The 13,362-nt window shown below is 44.3% G+C and overlaps 1 protein-coding gene across 1 annotated transcript; it reads right to left on the bottom strand.

The window, feature by feature from the left end:
* Positions 1–4,744: 4,744 nt before the first annotated feature.
* Positions 4,745–11,925, bottom strand: LOC136553258 (ABC transporter C family MRP4-like). Its single transcript, XM_066544644.1, has 11 exons — positions 9,211–11,925; positions 8,810–9,130; positions 8,646–8,732; positions 7,707–8,381; positions 7,469–7,633; positions 6,751–7,045; positions 6,400–6,614; positions 5,884–6,189; positions 5,743–5,806; positions 5,401–5,640; positions 4,745–5,203 (listed from the first exon to the last, which is right to left on the bottom strand). The coding sequence occupies exons 1-11, from the start codon at positions 11,242–11,244 to the stop codon at positions 5,100–5,102; spliced, it is 4,506 nt and encodes a 1,501-aa protein (XP_066400741.1). The 5' UTR covers positions 11,245–11,925; the 3' UTR covers positions 4,745–5,099.
* Positions 11,926–13,362: the final 1,437 nt, after the last annotated feature.

Genomic DNA, 13,362 nt, shown 5'->3' with positions numbered 1-13,362 from the left:
CCACGTTGCGGCCTGGGTGGCTGCGCGCGCGTGTGCCGAGTTGGGCCGGGCCGTTTTGTCGGTTGGGCCACAGCGCAGTAAAGAATTAAGCCATTTTTTTTTCTAATTTCCAGTAAAATGCAATTTCCTGGAAAATGATAAATGGATCAAAGAAAATTGAAAAAAGGGAATTTTCCTGTGGGTAAAATTCAACAATCATGTTCATAGTTCCCGTTGCAAAGATTGTTTTATACTCCGATTAAATTTTGGATTATTTTAATTGGAGGAATAGTCGGATAACAGTTAAGATAAATTATAATATTGTTATTTTCTGACCAACGTTGATGATAACAATATTATAAGTTTATTTATGAATTTAAGCTTAAAGTTAAATTATGGTATTGTTATTTTCTGACCAACGTTGATGATAACAATATTATAATTCTATGAGTTTTATGTTAAAAGTTTAAATCTCTAATGAATTTTGCATCAAACTGACCAATTTTTTAGAGAATAGATAAAGATCAGAGAATGCTCTTAAACTAGAGAAAGTATTTTCATGTTTCCGCTGCAATGAAGTTGATTGTCTTCTAATTAAATTCGAATCAACGGGAGAATTTAATTTTGAGGAGCAGTTCTATGTTTTCAAGATTATTGAGCTTCTATACATTAAGTCCATTTCTGCCCAACGGTGATGTGGAATTAATGTAGAAGAATGATATTTTATTCTATTTCTGCCCAACGGTGATATAGAATAGAACATAAAGTTTTTAAAGTTTAATGAGCATTATTGTTGAATATTTTTTTTCAGACAAAAGACCTCCATGCTTTCATTCTTGAAGGCAGTAAGAGAAATGAGCTAGGTACTTGTGACTCAGATGATGAAATGCCTAAGGGCAAGTTATGTATGAAAGAATACCATTGTTGAGGGACTGCGTTCTCTTTAAAGAATGGCTTCAAAAGAAAAGAATTCTAGGATATTGATCCAAGAAAAGAGATAAATTAATGAGAGTCTTCATTGATAAATGTCTTTTATGTACTCTCTGTGAAGAAGAATTTATTTTCAGTTTCACTTATGAGAGTTGTAAAAGTCATATATATGTTTAATTTAACTAACATTGGATTACACATGTGTGTTAAAGAATATTCGGATTTATTTCTGAATTTGATGATTGAACACGAGCCAATCCTGGCAATTATGTCTGTTTAAGGGAATTATCTCACATGGCGGGAAAAGTTTGAGAAAATACCCGCATGGCGGGGTAAAGTTGGCATAGTACATATGTTAACCAATCCTGCATGGCGGGAGAGTTTAGCATAGTACTTATCCCGCATGGCGGGAGGAGGATGTGATGATTCATGTGCTCTAAAGAAATATCCCGCACATGGAAAGAAGTTTGGGATAGCTCTTATGCTATCCTAGTATTTACCGTACACTCTGATTGTGTCATGGTCATAAGTACTCAATGAGTTTAAGAACAAAAAAAAAAGTTGCATGTGAACCAAAAGATAAGAATGATATGCAGGTGTGACTTGCAGAAGTATTGATAATAATAGACTATGTTGAGTTTTGAAGTATAATGAGGAAAATGTACTCCCATACGAATTTTGTTTGCATGATGTAATTATGTGGATGAAGTAAGTAATCAAAGTTTTCTCATTCACAAGAGTTCTGAATGTTTCAAAATTGTGGTAGAAAAGTTCATACCACATTTTGAGGAGGAGAAATGTAAGATTAATTAAGAAAGATACTTCCCCATACTTCAGATAATGCAATACATACTATGCATTGAAGGTAAAAGTGATCTATAAAAGATGAATGTGATCGTTGAGGGAGTAAGACGGTCATAATAACGATACCCCTAAAGTAAAGAAATAGCTAAATTCCTGGACCTTTTATAGTTCCGATAGGAAGATAGCATAGTCGACTAGTATTCATACTGGACGAGTTCAGAGTTAACAAGGCGATGCTAAACGCGCCATATGAGTTTTTAGCAGATTAAACCCAAAATTAGAAATTTATAGATACACCATCTTTACAGAAGATGGAGTAATCTGGAGGAGCATGGTATGTACATACCTAAGGCTTGAATAGAAGTGGGATTACATATCTACTATAGTGTTTTAGAGCAACAAATTGCTTAATACATATTGATGTTGTATGACATATACAACACCTGTTGTTAGCTCTTAAAGAAGATGAATAAGTAAATAAGGATCTTGTGATACAGGAGGCTATAGAACAATTGCTTTTTGGCAATGAAGAGTAACAATAGCCCCATATGAAAAAGTGCCACGAGGCCCTAGAAGGTCTCAAATAATAAGAAAAACAGATATTTCTGGTGACTAAGGAGTCAATGTTAAGAAAGAAATTCAAATGGAGGGTAATTTCACCTCATTTGAAAAAGCCATGAGTGGCGTTTACTCGTCTAAATGGCAGAAAGCAAAGGAAGATGAAATGAAATCGAGAAATAACAACGATGTTTGGGACTTAGAAGAAATTCCTAATGGAGCCAAAACAGTAGGCTGTAATGGGTCTACAAGAAAAATGTGACTCCAAAGGAAATATAGAAGGATATCCAAAAGGTATATTGACAGCTATAAAGGACCACTTATGGCGAAATGGTTTACACAAATAGAAGGAATAGATTATAATAAGCACGCAAAGATTCTTTTAGAATCATAATGGTGTTGGTGGCACATTATGATTTACAATAACATCAGAAGGATATAAAGACACATTCCTCAACGGGGATTTGTATGGAAAAGTTTACATGGCATAACTCAAAAGGTTTTGTTGTGGAAGGAAAAGAACGTAAAGGGATGTTACCTAAAGAAATCAATTTATGGATTAAAGCAAGCTTCAGGACAGTGGTTTTTGAAGTTTAACAGTACAATAAGAAAGTTTGGGTTTTAAAGAGAATGCAGAGGACAATTGTATTTATGCAAAGTTTAAATATGGGAAATTTATTTTCCTAATCCTGCATGTGGGTAGCACCTTACTCGCTAGTAGCGGTGTTAATCTACTGTTGGAGAAGAAGTAGTTCTTGTCCTCAAGTTTCAATGAGAATGGTCTTGGTAAACCATCATTCGTTCCAGGAATTGGAACTTACCGAGATAAAAGGAAAAGGGGTATTAGAACTATCTCAAGTGTATACTTAGAGAAGATTCTAAATAAATAAAGTATATATGTGAATAAACCTGCGCCTGTTCCTATAGTCAAGGGTAATAGTTTTCGAAACTTTTAGTGTTCCAAGAATAAATATGAGATCGATCAAATGGACGTCCTATATGCTTCAGCTGTTGGAAACTTACTGAATGCTTATAAGCAAGAACCTACCCTGACACAGTTTATGTATCCGGGATGTTTTTTTGTAGAAGTCTAGTCCAGATATAGATCACTGGAATGGAGTTGAGAATATTTTGCAATTGTGCAAAGATTTATATGCCTCATGGTGAGTAAGAAAGAATAAGTACTCTCAAATAATTGTGGGTATAAAAGTTAAATTTTAGCGAGATGTTTAGTGAAACCCACATAGTAGCTAACACTCACAGTTGGAGTTTTATTATGGAAAAGCTCCAAATAAACAGTTATGGTGTCATCAAAGATGCATACCCATGGTATAGCTTGTTATGAGGCTTAAGGACAGGCGAAATGGTTAAAAGAACTTACAACCGGAATTGATAATGGTATACAACAGCAATAACCATTTAAGAAGTTCGCACCTATAACAACGGGTCAAGTGTGCTGCCAAACACATTGACGTTAAAGTTATACATTGTGAAGGAGAAAGTCCGGAATCATACTGAAAGTATTGAACATAAAAGTAACAAGCAAGTGTTTGCGGATCCGCGTATAAAAGGCTAACCACCCAGTGTGTTTGGAGAACACACAGTCGACATGGGTTTATGGTATAGCCTATGATTTCCGGACAATAAAGGGCCCAAAAGTTAAAGAATCTGTTTCAGAACAGAGACGTGGATTGTAGCTGTTAAGTCTATCGGCGATTGACCGTGACGATGAAGCATGCTCTATGCACTAATCCGTGATGGAACAAATAAAAGTGAAATGGATTAAAGTCAAAGTTTAAAGTTAAAGTATGAGTTGAGATCAATGGGGAGAATGTTAGAATTGATCTCATCCGTCTTGACCCAACGGTCGAGACGGACCCCTTGACCGCGTCCTGATCGGGGACGTCCAGCCATCTAGTGGCTGGTGGGGCCCCGTCGCACAGTGCCTATAAAGAGGATGTGGGGCAAACGGCTCGGGATACGAGGTTCACCGCCGCCACAGCCCCACTGTCCTAACCCTAATCCGATCCAGAGGGTGGCACTGCCAACGACGGGAAGCACCACCGGACCGCCGTAGCTCCACCCCGCTGGGACTCCGCCACCTCTACACCGTCACTGCCACACCGCCACTGACACCGACGCCATGGACTCCTCGAGCTCGTCCACCAAGCCCGACGGTCTGTACCTCTCCCTTTCTCCTCTCTCTATCTCTTTGGATCCATGTGTTCTAGTTCTTTCATATCGAATGGAAGTCAAAATACCTACTAATCTACTCCTAGTCGATCTAAAAGACCGCTTGACCTAACATTTTTAGCACTGGATGTGTTACTAACCTCGGCGTTGAACCTTTTCACCTGCTGATTTGAGTGCTGAATTACTGAAGCAGAAATTGGCACTGATTATAGTAAAATTTGGCACTGTATTTGAAAAAAAAATAGAGTAATGGACACAGAGAACAAGCACTCCAATCTGATGCCAAAAACAAATCTTCTCTGCTCTTATTACGCACGAGTTATTCCCTTCGTTCTCCACTCTGCAAGGGAGAAGCAGTATGCATTGTTGTTATACATACATACAGAAGCATCAGCATGCTTCGTGTAATGTAATAGTGTCACAAATCCTCCCCTGGTGCCCTGTGTTCCCTCATTGGTTCCATGGTTATTCAGGTCAGGGAACGCCCAGTGTTCCCACTCATATACACCTCATTTTCTATGTCGCCCTATGGTGTTGGTACGAACCTCTATGGTGTAAGTACACTGGCAGATACCGGCTATTTTGCCTCCCAGCCTCTATTGCTAGGTTTGGGGTGGGTTTTAAGCTAAGCCTCTCTATATACAGCTCGACCGAGTGGAGTATTCCGATACTAGCTGCATGAACATAGACGACTTGTCCTCTAAAAGCTTCTGGGGCGTGTTGAACTCTGCAATTTTACCTGAAAATCAAGAAGATGAGATGAATTATTTGTGAAGAGTTCTTTCCAAATTCTGTGCATAAGAAAAACTGTCAGTTTGCTACTGTTTCTGGACGTTATTCAAGAATTCGATGCACGAGCGGGAAAGACGTGAGCTCAGGAAATCTAGCTATGAACAAGTAAAGGAAGCACAGTTAATTTAGTAAAAGAATTCGTACCATCACTAAGGACCAGAACAAGGTCACTGTCAATTACTGTGGGGATACGATGAGCAATGGTACAGACTGTGCAGTCCTTGAATTCACTGCGAATGATCTTTTGGATAAGATTATCTGTTGCTGTGTCAACAGATGCCGTCGCCTCATCAAGTACCAATATTTTTGCCTGCTTGAGCAACGCCCTACCCAGTGCAATAAGTTGGCGCTGTCCAACGCTCCAGTTATCTCCGTTTTCTAGCACTGCGAAAGCACAAATAGTCCAGGAAGAATAATTTTTTTTTGCATTAAGAAGCCACATTCTCACTCTTCAAAGAAGGCTTGGCAGCAAAACGTCAGACTAACCTGGACTGTCAAGTTTCTCTTCCTTGGAACGAATGACCTCTCCTAGCTGACACTTTTCTAGTGCCTGAAACAGAAGATGTTTCTTCGATAAGAATCTCACAGATTTAACATGAGAATAGCATAAAAGTGACAAGGATGTACCTCCCAAATTTCTTGATCAGCACGCTCTTCAAGAGGATCAAGATTCATTCTGATAGTACCCTCAAACAATGCAGGGTCTTGAGGGATGATACTCAACCGTGACCGCAGATCATGAAGGCCAATTGCAGAAATGTCAATGTTGTCAATTATAATCTTCCCTCCAGTGGGTTCAATTAGGCGGAATAGGGCCTGAATAAGGGTAGATTTACCACTTCCAGTACGCCCTACAATCCCGATCTTTTTCCCGCCCGGAAACATACAACTTACACCATGAAGAACTAATGGTAGATCATCCTTGTAGCGGACCTTTCGTATTCATGAAAAAGCAAATTAGATGCCAACACTAAATAGATCATAAATTAGAGATGTATGGTAATTATACATAGTAAAGAGAAAATTATAAATAAATCAACATTACAATATAAAATTTGCACACTGGAAATACTAATCAGCTCTATAGCAATGCTAATGAAAGTCTTATCCTTAACTGCCACTGCCACCACTAATAAAGCGTACCTTGAGATCAATCAGTTCAATGCTTCCATTGTGAGGCCATGATGATGGTGGGCGGCAATTCTCAATAATCAGTGGTGCTTCACTAGGAAGCTTGCAATATTGATAAATGCGTTCAACAGAGATTATCCTGTTCTCTAGTTTACAGAAGCTCAATATCCACCTTGACATTCGAGCATTTAAATTAAGTCCATATGTGACAGCGAGGCCAGCCATACCTATCAATTTGAAAGTCCATTTAGATGCTGAATAAATTTTAACAGACAAGAGGATTCAAGCTTTCTACTGGACAGAATAAGGCATTGGATAAAGCAACAAAATATAGTAGAGCAGCATGTGGAACATAAAGCATACTTGGTTCGATTGTGCCAGGAGGAAAGCTCACAAGTATTGCCATGCAGAAAGCAAAGACAAAAGTTGACAGCAATTCCATTCGCAGGCAGAGCCATTCAATAGCAGCAAGGCTGGAAAATAAAGGCCGAGCAAAACAGTCAAGAAGGTGAAGATTCCTTTTCATAAATCGTTTCTCTTGACCAAAGCCTCTTATTGTAGCAGCACCAGCAATTGATTCACTAAACAAATGGATAACTGGAGACTTTTGGACACTCAAAATCCTAGTCAGTTCCCTTGATGAAGCAATATAATACCTCTGCAAAGGTGACAGTAGTTAGAACATTAGTAAAATGCCACTCTGATTTATCCTTCTAAATAGGTTATTCCTTATGACTATGATGATTAATAAAAAATTAAGAGAATTGAGCTAGAAGTATCTCATTTAATAAACATTAGTAAGCATAGCAATTTACAAGACATCAACAGTGAACCAATGACATACTAAACATACAGTGCAATACATGATGTGCCTATGTCCAGTGACTGATAAACTCTGTAAGGATCATTAGCTGAAAGTAAACTCTAGTTATACTACCCATCTTGCAAAAGAAGGTGGAGTTCTCAAAATTTTTAGACTGTCCTATACCAATTTTCTAAATGTCAAGAAAAAAAGAACAGCTTGTGATATTAAACCTAAAATATAGGTTAAAATGTAATGTCTGGTGATCACAACATTTACCTGCATCCACATGCATGCAATAGCCATGGGAACTATAAGAATCAGAACTTGCCATGTGACTTTGCTCATGACAGCAACAATTCCAAGGAGTTGAATTGTCGTTGATGCAAATCCACCAAGTCTGAACGCTATATCAAGGTCCACAACACTTTGATCTACAGAAACCTGATATAAAGTATGAATAAGGAGGAAGCACATATTACAAACTTATATTAGCATGGGCAAGAGCAAGACTTACTCGGTTCAAAATCCGACCAGATGGTGTGGTGTCAAAGAATGACATTGGAGCTCGGAAGACACACCTAAGCATTTTTATAAAAAGTTTCTGGGCAGCTGCTAAACCAAACGTAGCCACAAGAAGGCTTCTCACAAACACAAATAATGAACTCCCAAAAGCAAGGGACATATAAACAACCAGAAGGACCACACTATCTGTCTTGGGTGCATCTCCTTCTGTTTGTGGGTTTGCCCACGCCATCCACCAGTTGCTCGCAATCTGAAGAACTTGGAACATGGTTTGAGCCAAGATAATTAGAGGTATCAGTGCACCATTGTAAGCTTCCCCCATGTATGACAAATAAACTTTTGAGCTCACTCTTCCACGTTCCCTTTCCTCCTCCTGAACAGTACGCTTCTTCTTACGCTCTTCTTTCATCTTTTTTTCCTTAATTCCCCGTGCATTAGATGGTTGGCCATTTTCACACACCTTGTTTTTCAGGTTATCAATATTACTAATACTTGGTGTCAATCTTTTGTTGGGAATAGAAGAAACTGTATCACCATCGGAATCTTCAAAGATTTCCATGGTTTCAATAGCTTCCTTATGAGCAGAAACCAGAGCATTGAAATCAGTTCCAGCTTGCAGAAGATCATCATACTTTCCAGCTTGTGTGATATGTCCATCCTTAAGAACCTGTAACACGACAGAGAAGCATAAAAGAGAGATTAATACAGGCCCATTAGTCCCACGTATAGTACCATGAAAACTATCCTGAAGATAACTAGCTCTCATGTAGAGGTCACATACATGGTTAGCTTCCAAAATAAAAGGATGGACCAATAGGGTACTGGCATATTGCAGACAACAACTCAATATGATGATGAAAATGAAAAGCATACCCATAAGCATTACTCAAAATAACATACATATCAATATGAAAATATGGTTGCCGCTTACCAATATCAAGTCAGCAGCTGGTAGAAAATCAACTTGATGGGTTACATAGATTACTGTTTTGGTTGCTAGTGCGTTCAATATATACTCCTGCAACACAGAAGCAGACGTGTTATGCAACAGAAACAGCTTAGAAACAAATAGAATAAGGCAACAGCGGTACCAACCTTAAACAGTTCGCTCCCAGTATGAGCATCGACAGCACTGAAGGGATCATCAAGCAAATAAATATCAGCATCTTGGTAGAGTGCTCTAGCAAGCTGGACTCTTTGTTTCTGACCTCCACTCAAATTAATGCCTCTGTCACCAATAGTAGTCTGATCTCCATATTGGAGCAGCTCGAGATCTTTCTTCAGACAGCAAGCAGCAATGACTCTCTTGTAACGTTGTCTATCCATTGGACTGCCAAATAGAATATTCTCCTCAATGTTTCCAGACTGTATCCAGGCAGTCTGAGGAACATAGGCTGCTGTGCCACTTATCCTGACCTGAAATAGGAGACGGGAGGAAGGTAAATGTAACAGAATTGACATAGAAATTAGCGTCGGCTCTTTGTATTTATACTTACATGACCACATAATTTGGGTATCTCCCCGAGTATAGACGATAGTAGACTTGATTTACCAGAACCAATGACACCACAGACTGCTACTCTCATGCCTCTCACTACACTAAGATGTATATCAGAAAGTGTAGGGGTCAGAGAGTATGGGTTCCAAGAGAATGCACCGTCCTTAATATCGATCGCCTTGTCTGTACTACTTTGTGGAACATTTATAGTTGCATCATCTGGCAGTTCTTCTTGCTGCAGAAAATGAGACAAACGGTCCAAAGACACCCTTGTCTGTGCCATCATAGATATGAGATCCGGGAAGTTCCTCAGAGGCTCTTGGAGGATCCTAAACGTTGCCAAAGCAGAAAGAACCCCTCCTGCAGTGAGCTGGCCACCGAGTAATATGCAAGTCCCGAAAGTTATGACTGCGACAAAGATTGGCGAGCTCCAGAAAACAAATGTAACTGCAGCCTGTGAGTACAGAGCCCACCGAAGCCACCTGCATTCCACGTTCCTCATCTCTTCCAACTGCAGGCGGTACCGATCCTCCCATGCCTGAAGCTTCAAAATCCTCATATTTTTCAAGCACTCTGAAGTCTTGCGCATGCGCTCATCTTTTGATGCCATCAACTTATCTTGGTAGTGCTCCTGTAGCTTCGCCACAGGAACAGAGGCTGCGATCGATAACGCAGTTGCTACCAATGTTGAAACCATGGCAATCCCGACGTTCTTGTACAGGATGGCGAGAGCAAGAATGATCTGCAGGGGAAGCATCCAGATGTCATGAAAATACCATGCATAGTCCCCCACACGCTGCACATCGACGGCCATGTAATTCACAATCTCACCACTCGTGTGGCTCTGCCGTGAGGCGTTTGACAGTCGGAGACCCTTCCTATACACCATGGCAGTGAGCCCAGATTTGACATGGATTCCCATGATGTCCACACCCAAGTACCACTGTCGGGCAGTGAGTGTCTCAAGCAATTTTGCTACAAAAAATATGGAGGCAAGGATGTAACCTTCATGGGGGAAAGCAATGTTGCCACTGAGATAGTCCACAAAATAGCTGATCAAGTAAGGGCCAACATATGACACGATTGTGTTGACAGCAGCAAAGGTACCATTGACCGCGGCCTCTCGCCAGAACGACTTGAGTATTGCCCATGTCAGTGATGGCTCCCTGCCAGGGTGTTCTAGCCGCTGGCGCTCGTAGTGAGCGCTCATCACCTTATAGCATGACTTTGCACGGTCCTTGTGCGCCAGCAAGGGTATGTCCGCCAACTCAAGTGGCCGCTGCGCACCAACAGAGAGCAACGGACTAAGCCATGACAATGTTGCAAGGCTGAGGATCCCAGCATCGCTGTAAGGAGTGACCCTCAGACACCCAAGCTCCTCCTCTGCCTCTCTGCGCTGTCTGCCGAGCAGCAGCGGCTCATGCAGACCGTTCTCATCCTCCATAAACTCCAATTCCAAACCCGTGGAACCCATGACACCAACCAAGCACAGGAAGCCGAGGGCCGGCATGGACGCGAAGTTGGCAACCATGTGCGCGTAGTCCACAGCGCGCGCCCCGTCGCCTATGAGGCGCCTGGAGTCGTCGTACGCAATGACAACGCAAAGCGCGAAGGAGACCACCCACCAGACCCGCACCAGCGCCGGGAACGTGGCCCAGCCGACGGCGCGGGCCTGCAACGCGAGCGCGAGCAGCGCGGACCAGGACACCGCCTGCACAGCCGGCAGCAGCAGCGCCCCCGCCGCGACGCGCGAGCCGGCCACGGCCACCTCGTAGCTCAGCACGGCGACCTGCGCGAGCAGGACGTAGGCGCAGGACGCCAGCACGGCCCTGTGCCAGGCGCCGGCGCCGGCACCCACGACGACGGCGGGGCCCCCGCGGCGGCGCGGCGCCTTGAGGCATGAGGCGCAGCGGGAGGCGAGCGCGCGCGTGGCGCGGAGGAGCAGCAGGAGGGCGGCGAGCGCGAGCAGCGCGGCGTGGGCGGCGGCGGCGGCGGCCTCCGGGAGCGGGAGGGAGGGGAAGGAGGGCGGCATTGGGAGGCGGTGGGGATCAGTGAGGGAGCGGGGACGGGGAGGGGTTTAAAAGGCATTGGGGTTGGCCTCGCCACGGCAGGGCAGGCAGGGCCAGGGCCAGGGAGTGCGGCCGCGCGCGAGAGAGGGGAAAGGGAGAGCTTTGGGCGGCGGATTACGGCATCGGCGGATGGCAACAAAGGAGGCGTTTTGGCGGTAGCAGCAGGCGGTCAGGCAGAGAGGCTCGCCTGCTGCGCCTGGTTCGAGGAGGAGAGAGAAGGCTCGCCTGGGATGGGATTCCGGCTAATGCAGATGCGCTAATGCTCTCCGGGTCCGGGCGGGTCACGTCTCTGATCTCCCTCACCAAACTCTCTCCTGTGTTCGTGCGTCCCTCTCGTGGTCAGTCGGGTCACCTCCGAACGGCCGGCCGTGGGGGCGGCGGCGTGGGAGCGGGAGTTGTGGTGGTAGCAGGTGGCGTGCGGAGGTCGGCTTCGGCTTTTTGGGGGTGGATCGGCGGTGGTGGTGGGAGAGGAAGACGATGATGCGGAGGCCGAGGGATGCGAGACGAGCACTCCTACTTGGTGAGAGGCAGGAGGGGGTTAGGGGCGTGCTAGTACGGAACGGAGTACTAGTAGTGATTTTGTTTTCTGTTTTTTTTTTCACTTGGTGTGTTGTGTTGTGTTGTGTCCACTCCACTGCCTGGTTTCGGCTTGCAAACAGATGGAGAGTTTACCAGGCACGGCGATTGATGGTTTTTTTTTATAAGGAAGAGGAGGAGAGTTCGTAGCCGGCTTCGCCTTCCGGCTACCATGCATCCGTGTCGTGCATGCTTGCCTTTAATTATATATATATTATATATAAATAGGTAAGCACACCTTTTTTACATAAATGGAAACATTATAGTGCATTTATTTATATATATTCAGCGGCCTACGAGATTGTTCTGTGCGTATCATTTGCAGAACTCGCACAATTTCCATCTTTATTTACAAAAGCCTCATTTCTTGCCCATCTTTATTCAGCGGCCTACGAGTAAAACCTTTGATGCAGTTCACATGACAAATTTGCTGAAAAAAAAAGAAAGGCATTTGAGGCGACAGGAATAACGTGCAGCGAGGGGGGAAACGACCGCTTCGTACGCGGGAGGCGACACGATAGTGTCACAGTGTGTGTGCGCGCGCGCGCTGCTGGAATCCAGTTCAGACGACTTCAGAACCTGAAGCTGCTGTTCAGTTGAGACAAATGCTTTTGCGTTTTCGCTTTGAGTACGTATCATCTTGAACAAAGAACCTGAACGGCTGAACCCGCTGAACTCCGTCCACCTAAAATTCTTGGCGTTCGCAGATTGGAACAGACTGGGTCTGGGTACGCATAGCAATCATTGGCAACACGCCGACCCAGCGACGAGACGAAAACCACCGTTGTCGCGCATGCGTCTGGGGGGCTGGGCCGGGGCCGTCACTCGGATGAGACGCGGCCGTGGCTGCTGGTAACTGAACAGTGACGGTGGTACTTGCATCACCGCATACAGTACGTGTGGAGACCACGAAACGTTGGATCCATCACGTCCGAGAAACGGACGAGACGGGTGATAAAAAGACAGGGGGTTACGGCCGGAAAGACGCCTTTTCTCTGATCTGACCAGGCCCCCGGTCCCAGCTACTCTAGCAGAAAGATGCTCCTCTCCGTCTCCCTCCCGGCGAGGCGATGCAGACAAAACAAGCAAACAAACGCCGTGCTAGAGCGGGGTGGCCGGGTGGGGTAGGTTTGCCGCGACGTGGCACATGCATGGGCACCAGCTGCGGGCGTAGGCTGCCCAGGTGGGGAGGACGCACGCAGCGGCACCCGGGACGGGAGGGAATATCGCGTGGCCCCGTGATATCTTATGATATCTCTCGGTGCCGCGCCCGCGGTGGGCACCGCGGCCGGCGGGGGCAGCGGTCCGCGTCACTGGCGAGCACGCCCGGAGGCCGCGCGGCGTGGACCCTGGTCGTGGCCGGAGTCGGCGGCGCATGCATGTGTCATGTGTGCAGTGGCGGATCTAGGATTTTAGTACAGGGTATGTCGCATAAAAAAAAATTTATGCAATTCGGTAAAACCATTTTCAAATCGGTAAGCCATATTCCAGTTTGGTAAAACGGC

Source organism: Miscanthus floridulus, chromosome 1, assembly GCF_019320115.1.
Source record: "Miscanthus floridulus cultivar M001 chromosome 1, ASM1932011v1, whole genome shotgun sequence".
NCBI lineage: Eukaryota > Viridiplantae > Streptophyta > Magnoliopsida > Poales > Poaceae > Miscanthus > Miscanthus floridulus.
The sequence above is the reverse complement of the archived record's forward strand: the minus strand, read 5'-3'. Positions and strand labels throughout refer to the sequence as shown.